At 43.4% G+C, this 25511-nt stretch overlaps 3 protein-coding genes across 3 annotated transcripts in view; 2 read left to right on the forward strand and 1 right to left on the reverse strand.

Annotated features, from left to right (window-relative positions):
• LOC138788717 (mitogen-activated protein kinase 14-like) overlaps positions 1-10724 on the forward strand; it is a 28350-nt gene extending 17626 nt beyond the window's left edge. Inside the window, exons 5-12 of the mRNA XM_069966861.1 lie at positions 3458-3487; positions 5028-5075; positions 5376-5490; positions 5626-5697; positions 6912-6991; positions 7351-7429; positions 7775-7948; positions 9592-10724. Of these exons, the coding sequence (XP_069822962.1) occupies positions 3458-3487; positions 5028-5075; positions 5376-5490; positions 5626-5697; positions 6912-6991; positions 7351-7429; positions 7775-7948; positions 9592-9653 (660 nt within the window). The 3' untranslated portion in view covers positions 9654-10724. The remainder of the gene's footprint in view (positions 1-3457; positions 3488-5027; positions 5076-5375; positions 5491-5625; positions 5698-6911; positions 6992-7350; positions 7430-7774; positions 7949-9591) is intronic.
• Positions 10725-11911: 1187 nt separating this feature from the next.
• On the reverse strand, positions 11912-20162 carry CCDC51 (coiled-coil domain containing 51). The gene is made up of 4 exons (XM_069966860.1): positions 20072-20162; positions 18250-18595; positions 17850-18014; positions 11912-12707 (listed from the first exon to the last, which is right to left on the reverse strand). Exons 2-4 carry the CDS (start codon positions 18562-18564, stop codon positions 11934-11936), a joined length of 1254 nt encoding a protein of 417 aa, XP_069822961.1. The 5' UTR covers positions 18565-18595; positions 20072-20162; the 3' UTR covers positions 11912-11933.
• Positions 20163-20690: 528 nt separating this feature from the next.
• Positions 20691-24938, forward strand: TMA7 (translation machinery associated 7 homolog). Its single transcript, XM_069966869.1, has 4 exons — positions 20691-20833; positions 21341-21396; positions 23911-23998; positions 24714-24938. Exons 1-4 carry the CDS (start codon positions 20779-20781, stop codon positions 24746-24748), a joined length of 234 nt encoding a protein of 77 aa, XP_069822970.1. The 5' UTR covers positions 20691-20778; the 3' UTR covers positions 24749-24938.
• Positions 24939-25511: the final 573 nt, after the last annotated feature.

Below are 25511 nucleotides of genomic sequence, written 5' to 3' on the forward strand. Positions count from 1 at the left end.
TTAAATACAAATGATTTAACAATTTCTTGCACGATAATCGGCTAGTGTAAAAGGCCCTTTATACACCTCTAGGCTGGGTTCACACTACGTATATTTCAGTCAGTATTGTGGTCCTTATATTGCAACCAAAACCAGGAGTGGATTAAAAACACAGAAAGGATCTGTTCACACAATGTTGAAATTGAGTGGATGGCCGCCATATAACAGTAAATAACTGCCATTATTTCAATACAACAGCCGTTGTTTTAAAAAAAACAGCAAATATTTGCCATTAAATGGCGGCCGACCACTCAATTTCAACATTGTGTGAACAGATCCAAAACCAAAACCAGGAGTGGATTGAAAACACAGAAAGGATCTGTTCACACAATGTTGAAATTGAGTGGTCGGCCGCCATTTAATGGCAAATATTTGCTGTTTTTTTAAAACAACGGCTGTTATATTGAAATAATGGCAGTTATTTACTGTTATATGGCAGCCATCCACTCAATTTCAACATTGTGTGAACAGATCCTTTCTGTGTTTTTAATCCACTCCTGGTTTTGGTTGCAATATGAGGACCACAATACTGACTGAAATATACGTAGTGTGAACCCAGCCTAAAGGTACGTGCACACTACAGAATTTCCGCAGAGACTTAAAGCCGATTCCGCTGGGCGGCCTCGGCTTGAAAGGGAACCTGTCAGGCTCCCGGCCCCCCGCTAGAGCCCCCTATACTTACCTGATCGCGTCCGGTGACGGAGATTTCACCCCCCGAAGCCCGGGGTGCGCTCCTGAGTCCGATGCCCATAGAGAATGAATGGTGAGTCCGACTCTCCATTCATTCTCTATGAGCGTCAGACTCATCTCAGGAGGCAGAATCCGCCAGCAAATATCAATGAGACTATGGAACGGGCAGGGCCTTAAGGAAACCTGGTGGAATCCGCTTGAAGTCTCTGCAGGAATTCCGTAGTGTGACGTAGCAGTGCTTTATGGCTGGTAGAGCTCCCTGGCCTTGCTTTGTTCCTCACCCATGCCACAGGGCACAGTAGTAAATCCATACTCTCAGTTTGCCCTATGCTGCAATCTTAAATCACATTTGCATAAGGAATTCACAGTGGGATTTCCATACGGGGTGGGAGAAAAATTGTTCAGAACATTGTTGGTGGTTATCTTCATTGAGTAAAATTTTACATCATTGTTCTTTAGGCCTTGAAATATTTTCTTTATAATGCAAATTCTGTTGTTAGGAGTCCCAGCCAGAAAGTAGTCCCCTTCTACTGGTAATGTGCAGCTGTATAGCCAATCCCATCTATAATAGGGTTGCTTTCTCGCCATGTGACCAGCAGGAGATGGCCCCTCCTAGCCTGAAACTAATATAGGCCGAGTTTGCATTGGCAAGTAGAAAAAATTCAAAGCTTCCCTATAGAGAAAGCGAGTAATCCACAATATTGTCAACACCTCATTTATGTTGAGTAAAAAGTGGTAACATGTCCCTTTAAGGTTTAGATCCCTAAATGAGACACACAAAACAAATTAAGGATACGGGAGCTCAATCTATGGTTCAGCACTGTTGTCAATGATGCGGAGAAGTATTTTTCTTAAATAATGAAGTGGCCCTGATATTAAGGCAAGTCACATTTTCTGCATGAGGCTTTTCTCATACCGCAAACGTGCTCATTTTGTAATACACAATCCGATCCCGGGAAGACTTATGGCCGCCTTGCATCGATCTGTTCCCTTACAGCAAATTTATTAACATATCTCAACAGCGAGACTGGTAAAAATCAATCACAATCAGCTCTATAATAATAAAAGAAAGTGACTGCCACTAGAGGACTCTTACCTAAGAGGGATGATGCTGCCACAGGGGTCACATAGGGAGTCTATTATCCATCACCCATCTAAAATCTGATTACCAGTCTGTTTTATTTTCCAACCCATTGGTTTCTTTAAAAGTCTTTAAGAAGGTTTTCCTACCTTTAGACAGTTATTGCCTATTTACAGAAGAGGCCATAATCAATGTCTTATAAGTCTTATATCTCTTGGACCTGCTCTTCTTGGAAGAACAGAAACAATGGAGAAGTGATCACTAGAGATGAGGACAACTTGAGCATGCTCGAGTCCGATAATTCAATATTTGAATACTGGTGGTTGAAGAATCTGGATGCAGCCCTAGGGAGTCCAGGCACGATCAGACTTGTGCTCATTTCTAGTGGTCACTGATCTCCATGGTCCAATAGGGCCCCTGCATATTAAGTATTGGTCTTCTTACTATTAGGCAGTAGTGGATTATAATAGGGGCGTTCCGGGCGGCAGCCCGGGGCCCTGAGCTCCTGGGAGGCCCATGACCACCCAAAAAGACTTATACTTTCAGTGGTGTACTGTCTCCTGGCTACACTTCCGCCATGATTTGCAAAAAATCAGTTTTTTTATGGCAATTTTGCACAGATCAGGACATCATGACATTATCTATCCTGTACTATGAACGGCAGGCTAGTGCTGCCATAGTTACAGTGGGGTGGGGGGGCCCAGGCTTGGTGAACAGCCCGGGGCCTATGGTAAAGTTAATCCGCCCCTGCTATTAGGTCACAAGAACCTATATGAAACTCCCTGTCCGAAGGGGGTAGACAGATGAACATTCCAGAACCAACTGTCCTGGGTGGGAAAACACAGCACCATATTGGGGGAAGACGGGGGGGGGGGGGGGGGGGGGGGGGGGGGGGGGGGGGCTCTCTTGTGTGTTTGTTATTAGGAGCAGATTTATTTTAGCCAGTAGCTGTGTATAACTATTTCCGGCACCTATTTTTACTGGAGGAAGCACATTCCTTGAAAAGATTTATTGTTTCGAGGGAGTAAACAGCAAAGAATGAGAAAATAGCTGTCCTGCTCATACATGTTTATAGTTGACTCCCTCCTAATAAATGGGTTGTATCACATGGGAGTATCAGAATGTACTGTAGACTGGAAGCATCATATAATAATACATCTAATTCATATACTTATTCATATACATATACTTCATATGGTTGGTCAGACCTATAGTGTGAAGCAGAGGTGTAACCTGAAAGTCCTGGGATCAACTGCAAAATGGGGACATGGCAGCTATAACTCCACTTGGCCCTATTATGTAAGTAATGTGGCTGGCACTTTTATGGAACCATTGCATTTGTCATAGTTCCCCCATATACTGACAGACAGAGTTCTACCACAATGGCAGGAAAGTCTCCCTATGGAAGTCTACAGGACATTTTGGATGGGTGGGCAAATATACAATGTAATTGTCTAGTCCAAGATTAGAATTAGAACACTATTGTTTATGGGCTGGGATTGCAGCTACATTGTCACTACTGCAATACCAAACACAGCCCATAAGAAGAGTGGCGCTGCTTCTCACCCTGGATAAAACCGTATGTATATTGATCAAGCAGTGATTAGATAACATTAACACAATTTATTTTCCTTTTTTCTTCTTCAGTACATTCATTCTGCTGGCATTGTACACAGGGTAAGTGTATTAATGTAAAATCAATACTTGCTAGACACTTGCAAAGATATAAGCCTGAAAAGCAATGATATGCACACAGATCCTCCCAGAAACAAGGGGACTGAATGAATCTGGGTGTAACTGGCTGCCAGAGGCATCACTTTAGAGCCCCACTGCAATTTCTGTAACAGGACCCCAACCACCATGTGCCATATAACACTAGTGTCTTCTTATGTAGCATAAGATGTGGATATCCTTAGGTGGTAACAGTGCCCTTGTGCAACGTCTACCTCTACATATAGCTTACACCCCTGCCAGTCTTATCTTATTACATTACAATCTTCTTATGATTTATGTTGTGGGGCTTCCACACCATATCATACTGTCCGCAGTCCTGTATATTATAGTAATGGTTTATAACCCAACCAGTAATCTGTTCTGTGTAAATGTACAATATGTGTAAATAATAGAAGATCTCCAGGCCTCTCCTTATCAGGTAGATACTAAAAGTCTGGTTAGTCTGCAGAACTGTCAAGATCCGTAAAATCCATCCAAGTCTCTTAAAGGGAGACTGACACAATAACAGGACTCTTATAATTAGGATATCTTATGCTGCATTTACACGGAACGATTATCGTTCGAATTTGCACGATAACGATCGAATTCGAACGATAATCGTACGTGTAAACGCAGCGAACGATCAAAGGACGAACGAGAAATCGTTCATTTTGATCTTTCAACATGTTATCAAATCGTTGTTCGCCGCCGCTCCGATCGCCACCCCCGCCGCCGCTCCGATCGCCCCCCCCCCCCTTGCCGCCGCCGCTCTGATCGCCCCCGCCGCGAGCATACGTTACCTGCTCCGCGTAGCAGGTCTTCGACATCCCCGACTCCCCTCTTCAGTGCACTGATTGGCTGAAGAGGAGCTATTTGAAATTCCCGGCTCCCCTCTCCAGCCAATCAGTGCACTGAAGAGCGGAGCCGGGGATGTCGAAGACCTGCTACGCGGAGCAGGTAACGTATGCTCGCGGCCGGGCCAGCGGGGGCGATCGGAGCTGCCCTTTGAATTAACCATGCAGGTGCAACACTTAAAGTGCAGTGTTCTCCATTTTGGAATTACAGAGACGTAACACAAAGTTATTATTCATTTTATTGTGCAAGCAGCAATATTTCACTGTCAGCAGCTCGGATCATGTCTGGATGCCACAGCATCGCTTGCTTCCTTGATAACCCACCCCTCCCTCTGTGACTGAAGCGCAGGGCATAGCTCACAGCCATCTTGCAGGAGAGGGAACGGTGGGTTATTGAGGAGGTGAGCCATACTGGGGCACTTAAAACAGTTTGGCCCCACCTCCCAGACACTTTTTGATTCTATAAGTCATGATTTCAAGACTAGCTGTGGCTATGGTATTTAATTTATACATGTACTGTCTCTTTATAACTTCCATGAAACATTATAATATTTGTGTGCCTAGGATGCACAACTATTATTATGTCTTTAAAAGTAATAATATTGTTTGACAGCTTTTTTATAGTACTGAAAAACTCTGTTCTATTCCAGGATTTAAAGCCGAGCAATTTAGGAGTGAATGAAAATTATGAGGTCAAGGTAAATAGACTCTGTAACCTACTCTGATCCGTACTATACGTTGGTGTAGACATAATAGGATAAATAAGGGACTTGTCATCTCTTAACATCTTGCACTGAGCCCTTTTCTTCTGGAAATGTGTTACTAAATTGACAACTGGGCGCTACCATTGCCCTTGGTAATATGAAGTGTACCTATACCATCTGATACTGCCCAGTCAGTACTGACAGTGCCAGACAATGCAGGCAACCAGCTGTACTGGACAATATCCACATTACATGTAATTTTCAGATATAATTTCTTGTCTATGATAACTTCAGATTTTAGATTTCGGACTAGCCCGACAGACGGAACCCGAGATGACAGGATATGTGGTAACTCGATGGTACAGGGCACCAGAAGTAATCCTGAACTGGATGCATTACAACCAAACAGGTGATTAGCGTCACTTTCTAGCAGAATCCTGGACATCTGGGCTTGCAGCAGTAATATGCATAAAATCCACTCTTATTATGCCCATCTAAAAGTGGCACGATGCTTAAGCTTGTGGCACATTTCCTCTCTTTACAGTGGATATCTGGTCTGTTGGATGCATCTTGGCAGAAATGATCACTGGACGAGTCTTATTCCCTGGAGGAGATTGTATCCTTTATAAACTAACATAGAATGTTACATAAAGAATTCTAGAATGCCAGCCATAACATTGCATGAGGATCCAGGGATCATTTACCAGGGGGAAAAAAAATCTGAAAGGATAATCGAGAATTGTTCGGGAAAAAAACAGCTTACTGCAAATAGATTTTGACTAGGACCATGACGCAACTCTGGTCACATGTCATGAAGAGCACAAGGTCTCATCTAATGATTGTCAATGATTGACAAAAAATCAGACTAAAAAAAAAAACAAAAACACATGTGGTACAATGACTGCCAACAAGGACCTGCATGCAACATACTTGATAGGCTTTTTTTTAAAAAGAGCCAAAATAATATTACAAAACGTTCAAATTGCAAACTGTACAAAAATTGCACGACTCAACAGATGTGTGATCTATGTTTCCAAGTAGCCCCAGTCTTATACAGCTCACATATAAGTTCAAAAGCTGGGCAGGTAGCTCCCTCTAGTGGAGGCTGTGTGCAGCATGAATGGGAAGTACGTATATAAAATATACACTAGGTCCATTTATAATAGTGATTCATTCATCCAATGCTTTTCCAGGTTTAAGTTACCATCTGGAATCAAATTGAAATTTAATTTTACTTTGATCTAATGGATAAATAAAGTAGTAATGCAGCCCCCCGGTGTGTGACCAATAAGTCACATGACCTATTACATGATGTCAGTATAAAGCCACCAAGAGTCTCCAAACAAGTCAAATATAAGGGAGTTTATTGTTTTTAAGCAGAGGTAAGGGCTGCATGGAACTCTCCCAATCGACCACCGACAGATGATGTCGGTGGTCATAGGGGTCGGTCGGGTGTGAATGAAGATCACTTCCCGACCCCTTTGTTTGAAACTACAAAAACATGGCCACTTTTCCCCCTCTCTTGTCTCCAGGTTAGGTGTGGTTTGAAATTAAGCTCCATTTACTTCAATGGAACTGAGTTTGAAACCCCACCCAATCTGGAGACAAGAGAGAGGAAAAAGTAGCCATGTTTTTGTAGCGCTGGATAACCCCTTTAAAGCTGTGCTGAACATTCCTGTGTATGGGGAGGACTATAGTTATACGTCTAAAACTCATAATAAATATGGCACTGGTCATGTAGGAAAGCTTTTTGGTGCAATTCAGCGCATCTGCAATAGTAGGCCAGTATGTCAAGCATCACACCGCAGAACACCTTAATTGTTACTACAGATTTCGATGAGTTGAACAAAATTATTGAAGTAATAGGAAGCCCCCAGGCCTCCCTGATCAACAAAATGGAAAGTAAACATGTAAGTAGTACACATGATAATACCGTGTCTATACCATATCCAGTGCTGATGAGTGCTGCTCCCACTATACACACCATATACCATATCCACTTTGGCGCTGTATATTTCCCAGACAGTTATGGCTTCTCAAATAAAAGGGTAGTACACTGTTCAAAGTATACCACTATACAATGCCTAGATAGTGAAGGGTTAATGCTAAAGTCACTGGTGGTCCAGGGCAGTAAGGGTCTGCATGTTCTCCTCTCGGATTACGTACTATGCTTGGGGGCCCCTAGGTCTCTGGACAACTACCCAGTTTACCACCTAAATAGGATATAGAATAAACTAATTATACAATATTATCCTGATTCCATCCACAGGCTCAAGATTACCTAAAAATGCTTCCAGAGAAACAGAAGAGGAATTTTAAAGAGCTCTTCCCCACAATGAGAGCATTAGGTACAGTAAACTTATCTCTAGTAGGTTCCCTGTCAAATACAATCTCTTGTTCTCTGTTATCAGCCATATCAGGCTGCAGTGTTCTTTATATTATAATGCACAGCTGCTGACTGTAGAAAACCCACACGTGGGGTTCAGGGTAATGCCAGCCAGGACAGGTATCCAAATGGAATGCATGCAATACTTACATAATAACATCACAAAAATGTTTTTAAAAAACCATTACACTCCTGTTTGTAGTAGTCAGAGGTGGTGACCTTCTGTACTTATTAGGTACTCTACTGTATTTACGCTGTTGTTACCCAATAAAAATAATGGACTTGCTGATCTTCCTCCCCTCCCCAGAGATTGATCTGCTGGAGAAGATGTTGGACTTAGACCCGGAAAGAAGATTATCTGCAGCAGAATGCCTGGCACATCCTTACCTAGAGGAATACCATGACTCTGACCCTGACCCCCCTGCAGAAAAATATGATGACTCTTTTGAGAGTCTGAACCTTGCAATTCCAGAATGGAAAAGTAAATGTTTACACATACATACATACATATTAGAGGGTTATTCAGAAACATGTATATTTTCTTGTAAAAACACCACCACCCCTGTCCTCAGGTTGTGAGAGGTATTGCAATTGAGCTTCATTCTCTTCAATGGAACTGAGCTGTAAAACCACATTGAAACTGGTTCCAAGAGAGGTGCTGTTCCTGGAAGAAAGCAGTCATGTTTTCCTAACCCTGGATAACCCCTTTAAAGAGGATGTACTACCAGGTACGTCCTCTTTAACCTGACACAGACGGTCCGGTTCCCCTGTATGGCGCCGTTCTTTCTATGGTTACCAGCCGGTGCTCAAGCACTGGAGGTAGGCCGGCCCGCCACCAGTGGGAGGGAATTCCCTCCCCTCTATGACACGGCTCCTTTGATTCTAACGGAGCCGCGTCATTCAGGGGAGGGACGCAGTTCGACGGTGCCATTCTATTCCTGTGTTAGGTTAAAGAGGACGTACATCTTTTTATTACCACCTAAGTGGAGCTTATTGATAGAGACATGGCACAGCAGATTTAAAGGGATACCCAGGCTTAGAAAAATATATCTGCTTTTGTCTCTAAACAGCACCACCACGTTTGGGTGTAGTTTTGCAGCTAAGCTCCAGTGAATGGGGCTAAATTGTAATACTACACACAACCTGAGGGGTGGTGCTGTTTTCACAAGAAAGTAGTTTTGCTTTTTTATAATCCTGGATAACCCCTGTAACATAACATAAGCCAGTAATCTGCTTTAGCTCACAGCTGCAGTGGATTTCGAAGTAGAATTCAAAGTCTGGTGCAAAAACTGTGGGAGAGATCGCCTGTGCTGCTGCACACAGCGATCGTGTGTCTCCGAGGTACCCCTTTAATAATTATTCTCCTCTATAGACTTTCTGTACATCCGTACACCTCTTGTGTCGCTTTCCGAGAAGAGCCAATCAGTGACAAGCAGAATGAACACAGTGCTCAGCTGAACAATGCTGACTGGTGGTTTTAGTGATTGTGGGGATCTCAGAATTTGTAAAGCTTTAGGTACTTTTTAATCTGTCATATGTTGGCTCCCCCTATGGCCGGCTACAGGCAGAAAGATTTTTAAAATCTTTAAACATAAGGGGCATTCACAATGCGTTTCAAGTGTATGTGTGAGTATTTCTCGATGCATGTTACTTTATAGTTCGATAGTGGCCATCAAAGCCCCTATAAAACAGCATATATTCTGTGTGGAATACTTTTTCATCTGAATGTCTCTGTATAAAATAATGTAGTTGACTATGCTATTTTTTAGTATATAGTGATGTATGTAGAGTAAAAATGACTGTTCCAGCTTGTGAATGATTCCAATAAATGATAGCAAGCAAAGATCATAAAAATGTTAATATATTAGTTAAATTACTAGAAAATAAAAAACAGTAAATATTTTAGAAAGTGGAAAAACTTAACTAGAAACTAAACTTTGTTGTTTGTACAACTCTTCTCCTCGGCCAAAGAGCTTGCTGGCAGCACATGAATACGACGCTAGCGTCAGAGCCAGGGGCCGTGAAGATTTAGCAGTTTCTGTATTCTGAGACGTGCGGCCCACACTAATCAGATTACCTTGTCAGCAGATCTGAAAGTGACATTTTTCTTTTATGTTTACACAGGTTTAAGTCACATGGAAGTTATGACGTTTGAACCAAAGAAGCCAAGCCAACGGGCTACATGACGACACACTGGCACGGCTCCCCATCATCTTTACAGCAACCACCTTCTGGAACCTTCAGAAGATTCCAGAGCTCTAGAGTATAAAAGGAATGAGTGCTCTATTCATCAACCCAAGAAGGATCTGAGGCTTAGTTCCCATAATTCTCAGAGTTGGCTCTGGAAACACTACTCCAATGAGGTCTATATGGACATAGTATGCAGCCCCATGCTTTCTATGTTTACCCTTATAAATGTGAACAAATGCTTAAAAGACCAATAGAAAATGCACCACTGTTCATAGGCTGCACCTGGTATTGCAGCTCAGTCCCTTTCGCTTAAAGTGTCCTTTGAAAGATTTTTTGCATGTTACATAGACAAGTCAAAAGTTTTGATCGGTCAAGTTCTCAGTGTTAAGTTTCCTAAAGAGTTAGGAGAAGCACGTGACCAAGCTCTTCACTCCTAGTCTTGCTGCAGGAAATAGATTCTATAGTAAGTCTACAGAGCTAACCTCCTGCAGCAAGACTGGGAAAGTGCCCGGCCAAGTGTTTCTTTATGATCTCTGAAACAACCGAAGGGGGTCTGGACACCCAGACCCCAATTTGTTAGAACTTCCAACTCCTCTGAGACATATAAAAAGTTTTTTCAAATGATATTGACCAATTAAAAGGGAGAGATTTATCAAGCAAGCTCAAAGTAAGAATGCCTTCTGTTGCCCATAGCAACCAATCACAGCTCAGCTTTCATATATTAATCAGGTTTGGTAAAATGAAAGCTGAGCTGTGATTGGTTTCTATGGACAACAAAGGACAAAGTGAAATTGTCTCCCCCCCCCCCTTTGCTCTATGTCCGGTTCTGTGCACCACCCGCAAGCCTAGATGCTGCATATTTGATATATACAATTGCTTAGGGTAAATACACGCGGATGGAACTGCAGCAGATTTTACGCTGCAAATTTGCAGCAAAATCCGTTGCGGATCCTATGCCGATTACTTTCAGTGAGGATACATATTTGCAGCGGGATTTACATCCCGCTGGGAGTATGTACGTGACAGCGCCATTAACCCCCCGCCGGCCGGAGCATACTTTATCTCCTCCCCGCTCCGGCTTGCTTCGGGAGCTCCCGGCGTCTTGACATCCCTTTCAGCCAATCAATGGCTGCGACGGGGCAGCGCACTGATTAGCTGAGTGGGACATCAAGCAGAGAACCCCTGAAGCAAGCCGGAGCGGGGAGGAGGTTAAGTATTCTCCGGCCGGCGGGGGGCAATTCACGCACACACTCCCAGCGGGAGGTGAATCCCGCTACGATTATATATCCTCAAAGTAATGGGCTTAGGATGATGCAATCTGACCCCCCCAAACCACTCATACCTTCGGATAGCTGCTTTTAATCCAAGATCTGTCCTGGGGTCCGTCCGGCAGGTGATGCAGTTATTGTCCTAAAAAACAACTTTTAAACTGGCAGCCCCGTGCCCAAAGGCCGGGGCTTAGATTGTGTATGCATTAGGCTGGCACAACCTCTCTGTCCCTCCTCATCATTAGGAATGCTCCAGACAGATTGTCTGCTATTCATCAGCTGTGTGAATACTGAACATGGGCTGGATCGTTAAGGCACCTGTGCAATGTTCAGACAGGAGAAAATGTTCCAGTGGCATTCCTAATGATGAAGAGGGTGGGGAGGAGGGACGGAGGGGTAGTGCAAAGTTAGGGCACAGATACTCTAGGCCCCAGCCGTTGGGCACGGGGCTGCAAGTTTAAAAGTTGTTTTTTTAGGACAATAACTGCATCACCTGCCGAACGGACCCCAGGACAGATCTTGGATTAAAAGCAGTGATTTTGGGGGGGAGGGGGTCAGATTGTGGGTACAGAGTCGCTGTAATCTTACCAGTGGACAGTGTCACCTAGGCGGGTCTTCACATCAGTTGAGGTTCAACCACCATGAAGCCTGAAGCCCCGCCTAGGAGACACTGTCCACCGATGAAATGAAGAGAGTGTAAGGAGGGGGGGGGGTGACAGTGTCACTTTAAAATAAGATTGCTTTGTAAATCTCCCCCTTGCAATTCAAGGCAAAGAAAAAAACAAAAATAACAAAAACAGACCAGGATTAGTAAAACAAGGCTGCCTTTCTCCAACAGCACCAATCCAGACCAGCGGTTGTGTGTGATATGATTTGACCATATAGTGTTTATATACTGTTATTTTACGGGTTATATGTCCAGTTGACATTGTAGAAAATGTGAATCCAAACAATAAAAAAGCCACAACCTGGTGTAAAAACATCACTAAATGTATGATTGTTTATTGATTAGTTTCCTTTAAGTAGAATGTACAATAGTGGAAAGGATATGGCGAGTACAGTGCATGTGAGCGCGGTGCTGTATATGGAATTCTGGGTCATGCGAGAGTCCAGTCTCTGCTCGACTTCAGCTAATTCAAGTATAACGTTCTGGAGGGAACCTTCCCGCACACCGTCTCTGGGCACAGAGCTAAGAATTGACCCTTCTGTAGTCAAGGAAACTGTAGACTTTACATTCTGTATATCAGTAGCTATTTTACCAAGGCTCTTTTCTAGGTTTCCATAATTTTGCTGCAAACTTTCCAAATTTTTCTCGGTTTCCTTAGTATAGGCCATGTGTTCCTTAAGGGCCAATAATACCTGATCTACTGACCCAAATGAAGATGCTGGAGACCCCAAATCTGCACTTTGAGGGTCCTGAGATGGTGGCAGAGCAGTAGGCACCATGTTTCTTAATGCTACAATGAGTTCCCCGAGATCCTTTTGCTGGGACTGGTGCACAGATGCATGCTTGTGGATTGCTTCTTGTAAGCTGATTGGTCCCTTCTGGGCTTCGAGGAGCAAATTCTTCAACTCCTGGAGCCTGACCCGGTTAATGTAGGTTGATCCCATGACTCCAATGATGGCCCCAAGTACAGAGCCAATGATCGACCAGTTTTTAGTCCGCTCAGCTCTGGTCCTCTCTTTGTCATGACTCTCCCTCACGGAGGCAGAGAAAAGAGCAAACTTCTCTCTTTCCGACTCTTCGGCGTTGACGTAAGACGTTCTTAGTCTTTTTTCTTCCTGGGTAAACAATATGAGATGTTACTGGAGGAGCGCACACAACTCTGATGGCTGCATAAAGGTGCAATTGGTGGTTATGATTAATGGACCATCTGGTCTTTCCAGCCTTAATATCAGTTTCCTTAGCTTTGAGATATGCTACCTGTTTTTTTAAAGCCTCAAACTGCTGATCTGTTCCTCCCCCATGCTTTACAATAATAATAATAATATAAAAAGCACATGTTTTCTTCCTAAAACAGCACCGCTTTTGTAAGGGCAGATGTGGCATTATTTTTGGACAAAAGCAACTATGGTCTTCTAATCCTGCATATGTATCAAATACTGTAGATGCCAATATCTATTAGAAGCCAAGAAACTGTATGACAGTCCTTACCACATCAACAGAACTAAGGGTCCTTTCAGTCGTGAAGATCTTTGGCCTTCCACGGCCACACAAAATCAGCGAGATCGGCAATCGTTTGCAGTGCCTTAACAAGGCACAATTAAATGTATGGCCAGGGTGCATGAACGACCCCTGCACGATTCATGCGGCCATTCAAATACATTGCCATCAGCTGCACATCTCCCATTTACATAGGCAGATGTGCGGCTGATAGTGATTAATTTTTAGAGCCATGCAAGAGATGTAATCAGCCAATTTTCCCATTCATCAGCCAATTGCGGTCACTTTTACACGGGCTAATTATCAGCTGAGCGTGTCTAGGAACACTGGTTGACGCTAAATGGTCAGTGTAAAAGGGCCTTAAAGGGGTTGTCCAGCGAAAATCTTTTTCTTTCAAATCAACAGGCGTCAGAAAGTTATATAGATTTGGAATTTACTTCTATTAAAAAAATCTCAATCTTGCTTCTGTATGTCATGCAGGAAATGTTGTTTTATTTTCAGTCTGACACAGTGCTCTCTGCTGACATCTCTGGCCGAGACAGGAACTGTCCAGAGCAGGAGTGGTTTTGTATGGGGATTCATATAAAACAGAGACAGAGTTCTCGGCCAGAGATGTCAGCAGAGAGCACTGTGTCAGACTGAAAATAAAACAACATTTCCTGTAGGACATACCTATCTACAAGATAAGGGGCAACAAGCTGATCAGTGAGGGTCTGACCACTAGGCTCCTCACTTGGTAACATATGAAAGCCTCATAGAGAATAAATGAAGCACTGGTGCACTTCATTCATTTGAGAGCATAATTTTCCCCTATTCTTGGGATCAGTGGGGGTCTGAGTAGTTGTACTCCCACCAGTCAGGTTGTTGCTTCCTATTCCGTGGATAGGAGATAACCCTCTAAAAGAGGGTAGTCTTTTTTTTTTCTTTGTTAGAAAGGCCTCCAAAAAAAAGATTTATCATAATGTGTCCCGCATATGGGTGCTCCAATGATCAGCTTTCCTAAAGCACCAACACAGGAGAGATCTGGCATCACACAATGAAACTCAGCTCAATGGGGTTCTCCGAAGAGGGAGACACTCTTTGTGGTTACTCTCTGCTTTGTCTGGGGGTATTAAACTTTTTAAACAGTTCTGGTCCCAGGGCTGCACAGCACACACATTTCACTGTCAGTCCACGAGGAGTTAACTTCCGCCCTGCGGTTAACAGCGTTATGTTTTCATTAATATGTTCCCTGCTTTAAATCCACAACACATGCTCTACATGACTCTATTGATTGGATTAGTGATGGTCTGGATTGGCACAATTTGATTATTAAGCAACATATTTCAGACTGAGTCAATGGCTCAGAGCTCCGAGAAGAGGAGACTGTCACAGGAAACAGGGAAGATTAATGTCCTGGGCAAATAATGTGAAATCAGTCTTATAAATCGCACAATCGGAAGCTAAGCAGAGCCCCTTCCCCCGCCTCAGACAGCGGAAATCAATACTGTACTAATTAGAATTGGCAGTATTGGCTTATCTGGGGAATTAATAACAAGGTGACTCTCTGGGTTATAGCATTATACATGTTACAGAAACTAATAATATACACAGTTTAATCCCTGTAAATGGACTTTAATGTGACCTCATGGGTCCTGTATTATTAGGTTTTGTGGATTATTAAATGGTGATATTAAACCACAGTTCTGGAAGTGCTGGATTATCAAACATCAGGACCACAGGATGCCAGATTAAAAGAATTCTTCTATGTATAATATTTATGTCATTCTATTAACATCATTATTAAGTATTCCAGCAATATTTTTTCACATCTACAGTGCTGCATACACTATTATTAGAGAATAATGTGGAGGCTCCTATGTATGCCTTAAGTATATATGCATTTTAGTTGTGTCATTTATGGGATGTCTGTCATCTTGAATTCATCTCCCCCCCAATAAGGCTCTCCTACTGCAGCCTACATTTCCCACAATGCCGCTGGCTTTGCAGGGACAGCAAGAGTGGAGTGTTATTACACTGCACTATCTGTGCTCTGATTCTTTTCCCATTCACCTTATACTATAGTTGGCCGAACCTGCCACTTAGTAAAGGGTTATGGAGCTTTCCCGACCTCGAATGCGGTTTATCTCTCCAAGAACAAATCTGTCAGAGCTCCCTGGCTCTGACATAACCTTCTCCATTGAGAATATAGGAACGCTTGGTCATGATGAACGTTCCCGTGCATGGGGAGGACGGGGGTCCGGACAAAAGAGATAACTTTCAGCCGTCAGTTATTGAAGATGCATGGCCACCTTTAGTCTCAGTGCATTCCTATTTAATACTGTATCAGCCTGTTTACTTACAATCAGGAGGCAGGGAGTTCACATAACACTCAGACAGCACACAGACAGTGAGAACAGGCAGCGTGAGTCAGGGGAGTTGTATAACTCTGCAGCTTATCATTTTAGGGACTCAACTACTAGATCACTGCACTCGTTATCTTTATAGATAAGGCACAGAAGTGCAGTGCTGTAAGGGGGGGTCAAAGTGGGATAGAATGTGTAGAAGGGCTCGCAGCCAGACCCACTTTAAAGGGGTTATCCAGCGCTACAAAAACATGGCCACTTTCTTCCAGAGACAGCACCACTCTTATCTCCAGTTCAGGCGTGGTTTGCAATTAAGCTCCATTCACTTCAAAAGAACTCGGTTAAAAACCTACATCCAAACTGAAGACAAGAGTGGTGCTGTCTTTGGAAGAAAGCGTCCATGTTTTTGTAGGTGATGTGCATGTTTGTTTACAGGAGACGTACACAGTACAATATGTACCTTACTAGGGGTTCTGAATGGGGATCATATGACCCAACTGCAATAAATAATGGGCTCAATATGTATGCAGGTCTGCACAGAGGCTGTATACACAAAACAGAAGATTAGCTTTTAATCAATAGTATTTGCTAAAATCTTTCACTAAATAGCTGAAAAAGTCTAAATACCCTTTAAGCCACCTATTTATGAACTCTTTTGCCCCAATAATGGAATATTTTTCTCCTTTCACTTGCTGGTCATTAAAGTGGCATAAAATATAAAGATATTTGTGGTGATCTGCGCAATAAGATGTGCACCCCATTTAAACATCACCAATAGGTTTTTTTTTTTACTGAACTTGCATCCTATCCACTCCCTAATGGCTGTACCTGGTATTTCATCCCTTTTATTTCAATAGGATGAACTGCAATACACAGTGACTACCAAATGTACATAGTTGTGTCTGGTAGTTTTTACAATAGATCCTAATACAAACCACTGTACAGCCCCGCTCCCCATGAGGAACTACAAAATGTTCTCATGGTTAACTGGCTGGATGTGATAACTTCTACAGAAATGTTACAAAAGGGTTTTATACTGATCCACTTTGTAATAATAAGAAATGTTTCTTCTATAAATAAAACATCATAAAAGAAAACAAAACGGATCATAAAGTATTTAAAGGAAGAGTAAAATCCCATGTCCGCAAATGATGATATTTTTATGTTTTTTTATGTGGCTGGGAAAGGCACAATGTAACACAATTCCCATAAAAGTAAGTGACCTTGTGACTGCTGTGTACGTATCTTTAATTAAAACAATGTTATAAAGACCATGCTGCTCCATAAAGCATGCTTGTCTCCTTAAATACTTGGTGCTGCTGGAGATCATATCTTTGTCACTACCTAATTGCTAGTATTATTCGTCTCCTTTTGCTCTCATTATCATACAGCCTTTATTACAGGTAGCACAGACCTCAGTAACCTCATCACATGAGTGACAGGTCAATGGGACCCACGTGATCAGCACATTTCTTAAATACTCTGTACTGCTGAAAATCACAGTTCTTTCTATTGTGTCTGTGGCAGTCATATGCAGCCAGGTCTCCTTTACTATAATCATAAGTGGACAGTTTCTCACACCCACTCCTTCTCTAAAAAATGCTCTGTGCAACTGGGGACCCTACTTCTTGCAGGTTGTCATGTTTTATTTGCTCTCCGTACATCACGACACAGACCCCGTCACAGTCATCTCTGACTTCTCTAAATTAATGACATGAAAAAACAGGAGACTGCCTTCTGCAAGAGGAGTGTACTCATCTGAAATACTCTGTGCTGCTGGAAAAACACTGCTCTTCCTACTACAAATCTGTCAGTATCCAACATTCTCTATCTTCTTCTTCCCTGCTTTATAACACCCTCTCTAGTCCTCACTAACATATACAGTATACAAGAGCAGACATGGTAATTCCCCCTAAATCAAACGTGTCAAACTCAGGCCCTCCAGCTGTTTTAAAACTACAATTCCCATCATGCCTGGACAGCCAAAGCTAAAGCTTTGGCTGTCCAGGCATGATGGGACTTGTAGTTTTGCAACAGCTGGAGGGCCTGAGTTTGACATCCCTGCCCTAAATGGTCACACTCTTCTCCTGCTACCAGATGACTAGAAGGTGTTCAATCCTCACCCAGTTCTATGGTTATCCCACCATAATGGGAATCTGTCATCACTTTTATGCTGTCTGAACAACAAGTCATCAGAGGTTCCCTATGGCTTTCCGCCATCCCACCAGCCTCGACTGATAAATCCCCCCTTGTTTGAATATAAGATGAGACCTATCCATAATGACTGACCGGTAGGCAGAAGCCACCAGGGACCACTCCACTGCCTTGTGGTTAAAGCACCATAAAGGTGATGACAGATGAGCTTATTATATAAAAACCCATATTAATTCTGATAACTCTTATACTCCAATTCACCTGCAGAAGTTTATGCTCTAGGGTAGCGAGCTCCAAATACTGGATGTCATCACGGGACACTCGGTCCAGGCGGTCTCGCACTTCTTTTAGCTTCAGCTGCTGAGATTCCACATTTTCACGGGCCTCCCGCACTATCCCACGAGCCACCATGAAGTCCTTCTCTGCCTAAAGAAAAAGCATTTTATATCAGCTTATCAGAGAGCAGTGCATTGTGGAAGCTCAAAATACAGACAGGTCACATGTCTGACAACAAAGTGGGGCTAAACTATTCTCTATTTCCAAGGACTTCCAGAAGAAATTCGAAAACTAGCAATGGATGTGAATGGAGAAAAAGCTGTAGAAAGAAAGCAGACTGCTGTCCATCAATCCGGACATGGTGATCAGTATACTGAGCTCTTACCTCAGTTACTTTCCATTGAGCTTCCCGAACTTCTACAAGTCCTACAAACTCTTCGTATCGGTCCCACCAGTTCTTGGCTGTTGCAGATGCTGTCTCCATGGATTTTCTACCCACAGTTTTACCAGTTTCCATCCATCTTTGTAAAGGGGTGAAGCCAGAGGTCTCGACTGTGGGTTTGATGTCTGGAGGTTTGGATGAAGGAGAGCACAGCGTCCTTATACTCAGCACCTTAATCCTTTGGGTCAGTAGAACTGAGGGAGAGTAAAGAGGCTTCATGCCACCAATGGCAAATTGTAAACCACATAAATGTTTCATATTGGGGTGTTACTATGAACTGACATAAGACCTGCAAGAAAAAGTAAAAAAAGATTTAACTAAAAGGGATTTCATGATTTGTGCACCTCAAATAATTTTCTGACACAAAATAAGGCTAGGTTCACACTGCGTTTTCAGCATCCGTTTAACGGATCTGTTTTTTTAAACGGTCAAAAAAAGTAGTGTCAACAGTACTTTATTGTGCGTCAAAAAAAAATGCATCCGTTTTGATCCTTTTTTTTTTATAATGGAAGTCAATGGAAAAATGGATCAAAGACGGATGCGCACAAATGCATCCATTTTTTGCAAAAAACGGATCCGTTAAACGGATGCTGAAAATGCAGTGTGAACCTAGCATAACATGGAAAATTCCTATAACCTGATGTCAACCACAGTGAGCCTGGGACTCTGCACCACCATGGCACCTGCAGGAAATCATTCCTACTACCGCCAGCTTCTGGAATATTAGTTAAAGGAGAAGTCAGGCAAAAATTTTTATTCAAGTATTGTATTGTTCCCCAAAAATTATACAAACCCCCAATATACACTTATTATGGTAAATGCTTATGAACTTCTTTTTTTCCCGGCACTTACTACTGCATCAAGGCTTCACTTCCTGGATAACATGGTGATGTCACTTCCTGGATAACATGGTGATGTCACGACCCGACTCCCTGAGCTGTGCGGGCTGTGGCTGCTGGAGAGGATGATGGCAGGGGGACACTGAGGGACACAGGGCACTGGAGGGACACTGAGCATCCCTCTGCCATCATCCTCTCCAGCAGCCACAGCCCACACAGCTCTGGGAGTCGGGTCGTGACATCACCATGTTATCCAGGGAGTGAAGCCTTGATGTAGTAGTAAGAGCAGGGAAAAAAAGCACTTTATAAGCATTTCCCGTAATAAGTGTATATTGGTGATTTGTATAACCTTTGGGGAGCAATACAATACTTTAATAATAATTTTCGCCGGACTTCTCCTTTAATGTCTCCACTTATCGGCAATGGGACTAGGTTAGAGCATTCCAGATTAGAAGGATCCCATACAAAGCTACAAATCCCCAACTCTGGCTACAGAGCCTGTGTGGTCATATACAAAGCTGGATCATATTGAGGAAAGATTCATCCTTGGTGAACCACATCTGATCTAATGGCTGTACAGCTGCAGTGTAAAGCATGAAGAACAGAGCAGCATCCTGAGCCTCTATACGTAGGAGGGGGGAGTTCACACTCATAGCTCAGACACCCTCCTATACCCTTCTATAAGATGCAGACATCCTTGGTACAGAACAATAATATAACTAAGTTATACATATAATATGATGGACATACATAATGAAATATAATGTAGCAGAGCTGATTTAGTAGTTTAATTGCAACCAACCAAACTCACCTACATTTACGAATAGGTGGTGGCACACAGTTAGATCATTAGTAACCTTCTCTTCATGAAGTCTTATGACAGCATTCATCCATTATAACAAAGTACCATTCTTTTATTGTATTACCTGGCTTGTTTAGTGCCCTCATACATTCTTCTCTGTCCAGAGGTTCCCAGGACAGATGACACAGAGGTGACAACGCTCTGGATGGATAAACTCTTCCTGTTAGGAGGAGTACCAAGATGGCGGCCTCCATACTTCCGCTGTCATTCCTCGGGCAGCGCAATGTAACTGCAACCATCCTCCAGCTGATCCCGAAAGGCCCTCAGGGTGCACCAAGATGGCCGCATTTCTCATCTCCAAAGGCGTCAGATAAATTATAACCAATAAAATCCGCAGGAGTTATATTGCCATATCGAAATCTATGTAAGATACAAGAAGTTCTCCTAAGTTCTTTGCTGGTAAAGGAATAAAGTCTTCAGAGCAGGCAATGAGTTAGACAGCTACATCCGCCGCAGGGAAGGGCCCGTTCTATAGCATTAGCGTGCGCTAAGCCGGAAGTCGTAGGAGTCAGGCAGTCCGTTAGTCGCCACTTCCGGTGCAGCGCGGGGTCCTCGTCTACCAGTAGCCGCAGAGATGTCTGGCAGAGAAGGTTGGTGATTCAAACAGTGTACGGCGGGATCCGGTGCCATCCTGGCTGGGAGCCGCCTATGGGAGGGGGACGCCATCGCGGCTGCTAAGCCTGCCATCTTTATGTTGTCCCTGCTCTGTCATTGGACGCTCAGCTATGGCATAATTAACCCTTAATATCCCCACTCTGAAGTAGACGGGTGATGTGGGACTACAACTCCCAGCAGAGCTTGTATTCGAAGCTAAAAACGCATACTGGTAATCGGATTCCCGGGATCCCAGTTGTAGAAGCTTCTGGAACAAGTAATCTGCTTATAGTCACCTATGGGATTACTGCTTATTGAGCGTAAAGTGTAAGCTGATCTCTGATTGGTGGATTACCTGTCCCTTAAAGGGGTACCCCGTCATTTTTATTGTACGGCCGGGGATGGCGTGGATATAGAAGGCGCCGGTCACATACCACCCTACCTCGGCCGCTGAATGGCTGAGCTGCCTTGAGACGTCATATCTCAAGCCGCAACTCAGACCAGGAAGCAGCAGCCCGACGGGAGAACAGGGACCCGGCGCTGGTAAGGTAAGTGACAGGCGCCTTCTATATCCACCCCCTCCCTGGCCGTACAATAAAAATGGCCCCAGCCCGGAGTACCCCTTTAAATATCTAAGGTTTCCTCTGTGACTATCCGGTTATTGGGACCAGTGATGGCCATCTCCATTCTTGTGTTTGTCTACAGGTGGTGACGATGTTTTCTTTTTTCTATTTTCCAGGTGGTAAAAAGAAGCCCTTAAAGCAGCCTAAGAAAACAGGCAAAGACCTAGATGAGGTAACTGCAGCCATGATGGAATTGGTCACATTTATGCTTTGGAGATGGGGTATTCATTTGTTATGTTGTAGAAAGTGCCTTGTGTAAAGGGGTCCTCCTCCTCTGGCTGCACTCCTACCTGTGCTAGAACAGGACTCTAGGAATCCAATCTAGCCTGATTGCTCTGTGTAACAGGCTGGTTGTAAGGCATTGTATGCTTAGCAACCAGAGAGCCCTATCATTCAGATAATTTTTGATTCCTCTTTAGATGGAGATTCTCTTTAAAGGGGTTATCCAGCGCTACAAAAACATGGTCACTTTCCCCCTACTGTTGTCTCCAGATTGGGTGGGGTTTTAAAACTGTTCCATTGAAGTAACTGGAGCTTAAAGTGACTGTACCACCAGACCCAGGCTGAAGCACTGGAGGCGGGCCGACCCACCCTTAGTGGGAAGAAACCCCAGCTCCTCTATGACGTGACTCCATTATAATCAATGGAACCCTATCATAGAGGGGCAGGGGTTTCCTCCCACTAAGGGTGAGTCGGACCGCCTCCAGTGCTTCAGCCTGGGTCTGGTGGTACAGTCACTTTAATTGAAAACCACACCTGAACTGGAGACAACAGTAGGGGGAAAAGTAGCCATGTTTTTGTAGCACTGGATAACCCCTTTAAGGGGATATCTCACAGACATTGATGGTATTATACCAGCCTTCCCCACCGATTGTTAGAATGAGACAGTTGTATGCACATTTCTCATGTCAGTCTCCATTGGAGGATGCATGGTCAACCTATTGTGTGAAGAAAGAGGAGTAAAGACAATGGTACAATTGTTCTTTATCCATAGGGGTCTACTAGGGTGGCTCTCTATGTGAGGGGTATCCAGAGAAGGTCCCTCAGTTGTTTCCATATGCTCTTTAAATCTATGGAAGGCTACTCAAGCTGCAGAGTAAGGGCACTATTAAACCAACAGATTATCTAACAGATTTTTTTTTTTTTAAGACAAAGCCAGGAATGGATTTGAAAAGAGAAGAAATCTCAGTCTTTCCTTTATGACCTGTCCCCTGTTTATAGTCCATTCCTGGCTTTGGCTCAAAAAAAATCTGTCAGATAATCTGTTAGTGTAATAGGGCCCTATTTTACATGAAGCGATTGTCAGCTGTACTCGGCCGATAATGGTTTTGTGTAATAACTCAGAAAGGTAACGACCAACCAACATGCACGATGTCAGCTAATCGTTGCCTTTCTGCATGAACCAAAATACTGATAACGATAGTGGCGGTCTGCTGGCCGTCACAGGTCACACTGTATTATAGGAGTGGCAGCAGCATGGCACCCCTCTCTTCTGTGGTCTACCTGGACAATCTAAAGAGCATCTGGGCAGCCCGTCCCACAGCTCCCCACGGCCAGCTGCTGCAGGACTCCCATCATACCCTGACAGTTACATTCTAATGTTGAACATTGTGGATTTGCAGCATTTGGGGAGCTGTGTTGGAGGGTACAAAAAGCTCTTATCGTAGGCATCCCTAATGGGGCTGGTGATGTTATTGTCATTTATAAAGAGTAGAGATGAGCAAACCGGGTTTGAGTCCATCCGAACCCGAACGTTCGCTATTTGATTAGCTGGGGCTGCTGAACTTGGATAAAGCTCTAAGGTTGTCTGGAAAACATGGTTACAGCCAATGACTATATCCATGTTTTCCACAAAGCCTTAGGGCTTTATCCAACTTCAGCAGCCACCGCTAATCAAATGCCGAAAGTTCGGATCGACTCTAGCATGCTCGAGGTTCGCTCATCTCTAATTAAAAGTTTGATATTGTACTATTCCCATACTTGTGTTCATTGTATGCCCGTCAGTTTGAATGCTGGTTTTTCTCAGTTCAGGCTACTCAGCAGGGAAAAATACAGTGCTCAGCACAGCGCCCATCTGTATTGGTTGGTTGTTGTCCATTCCTTATGTGAATAGAGGTTACAAAACCCCTCCCCCCCCCCCCATGTGTCAGATGATTCTCTAATGGGTTAAGCTGTATTGTGATCACATAGTCCCTGCAAATTGTCCATTAGGGTATAAACCCACACACCGTATATGCAGCGTATTTACTACTGCGATACGCAACAAATACGCAGCAGATTAGATCTAAATAACTGAACATAGCATCAAATCTTCACCATTACAACTGCTGCGTATTTGCTGCGTATACGGTGTGTGGGTTTATACCCTAAGTGTATATGTACATAAAACTCATTGATTGTAAAAATTGCAGCTAGTCTGTTTAATGGTGCGTTCACACCTACAGGATCTGCAGCTGATTTTCTGCAGCAGATTTCATTTAAATAACTGAACACAGCATCAAATCTGCTGCAGATCCTGTAGGTGTGAACGCACCCTAAAAGATCTTTATTGTAAGGGAATGAAAATATTCATGGTTCACATCCAGAGGTTGAAGACCTGTAAATGGTCCGGTAGAAAGTTGTAAAACTCTTCATTTGACAGTCTTAACTTGTAATAAATGACATTCCTCTTATTTCTACCATTTAGGAAGATCTCGCATTTAAGCAGAAACAGAAAGATGATCAGAAGAAGCTGGAGGAAATGAAAAGTAAAGCCTCCCAGAAGGGCCCTTTAAGTAAGTTCGTATTGATATAATGTAGTGACATTTAGGTGTGTAGCTAAAGGTGTCTGCCAATGGTAGTATGCCGCAACCATTAGACAAATATTATGAATAATAATAATAATAAGATTATTATCTTTATTATTTTCAAACCTTTACAAAGCATGTAGTAACACCCATGAGTGAAGATGCATTATATGGGCTCCATCTTCACATCCTGCTGGTTACGCTCTAAAGCTTGAGAAAGGAGGAATACGTAGCGTGACCGTCTGAAATGTAGCGCGACCATTATTCATATGAACTGTTGTCTAATAGAAAATTCTAAACATCATTGATCATAGAAAGCAAGGTGGAAAAAGTAAAGTGAAAATGGCTGCAGTGGGAAGGGGTGAAATACTGCCCCTCACAGAGATCACTGCGGTACTGTAGGTAATACATTTATTAGGGCACAGGCAGACTCAGTAGTGAATACATTACTTCCTACTTCCATGTCCTGGTCTACCAGAGCTGTGTACACATCAGTAATAGTCAGGAGCTGGCGTTTAGTGTATTCAGCTGACCAATGGATGCCACAGTGTTCCTTTTTAGTGGCATCATTGCATCCTTCTATTTGATGTCTAGACATACTCCAGACATATGTCTGTGACAGAAGACCTCCATGCACCGTGGTTAGCGCTTATAATAATTATGACAACAAGTTCTTTATTTCGTTTATTTTTGTCTTCTGTAGCTGGAGGTGGAATAAAGAAATCTGGAAAGAAGTGATCTCCTTGTATACAAGACTGTGTACTGATATGCATCCTGAGGACCGCCCAGAAGGAGCTGCTCTGCTCAGTGGAGCTCTTGTACGTTTTTGTGTACAATGTTAATAAAGTTTTTTTTTTTTTTTAATTTTCTTTTTATTGCAGTGACATTTAATGTCAGAACCAACATTAAAGAAAAAGTAAATAAGAAATGTCTCCTGTGACCTCTGTCCCATAGAAATATGTTTAAGGGTCAGTTCACACGTACAGACTCGCAGCGTAAATCTCACTGCGAGTCTGGCAGGTCCTGGCAGTTCACTGTCACTACATACTCGCAGCGGTCTGAACGACCGCTGCGTGTATGTACTTCTGCCGGCCCCTTAACCACTTCTGGTGCCGCCCGACTCCCGCTCTGTATACATTACCTCTCCTCGCTGCACGGGGTCCCGGCGTACTGCTCTCCGACCCGGCCAATCAGTGGGCAACACACTGATTGGCCGGGCGAGAGAGCAGTACGCCGGGACCCCGTGCAGCGAGAAGAGTTAATGTACACAGAGCGGGAGCCGAGCAGCAGCAGAAGGGGTTAAGGGGCCGGCAGAATTGCATACACGCAGCGGTCGTTCAGACAGCTGCGAGTATGTAGTGACAGTGAACTGCCAGGACCTGACAGACTCGCAGCGAGATTTACCCTGCGAGTCTGTACGTTTGAACTGACCCTAAATGTAAGTTATCGAGCATCACTGAGGCGAGTTATTTATTTCCACAACTAATTTATACAAAATTTT

Source organism: Dendropsophus ebraccatus, chromosome 4 (assembly GCF_027789765.1).
Source record: "Dendropsophus ebraccatus isolate aDenEbr1 chromosome 4, aDenEbr1.pat, whole genome shotgun sequence".
Classification (NCBI taxonomy): Eukaryota; Metazoa; Chordata; class Amphibia; order Anura; family Hylidae; genus Dendropsophus; species Dendropsophus ebraccatus.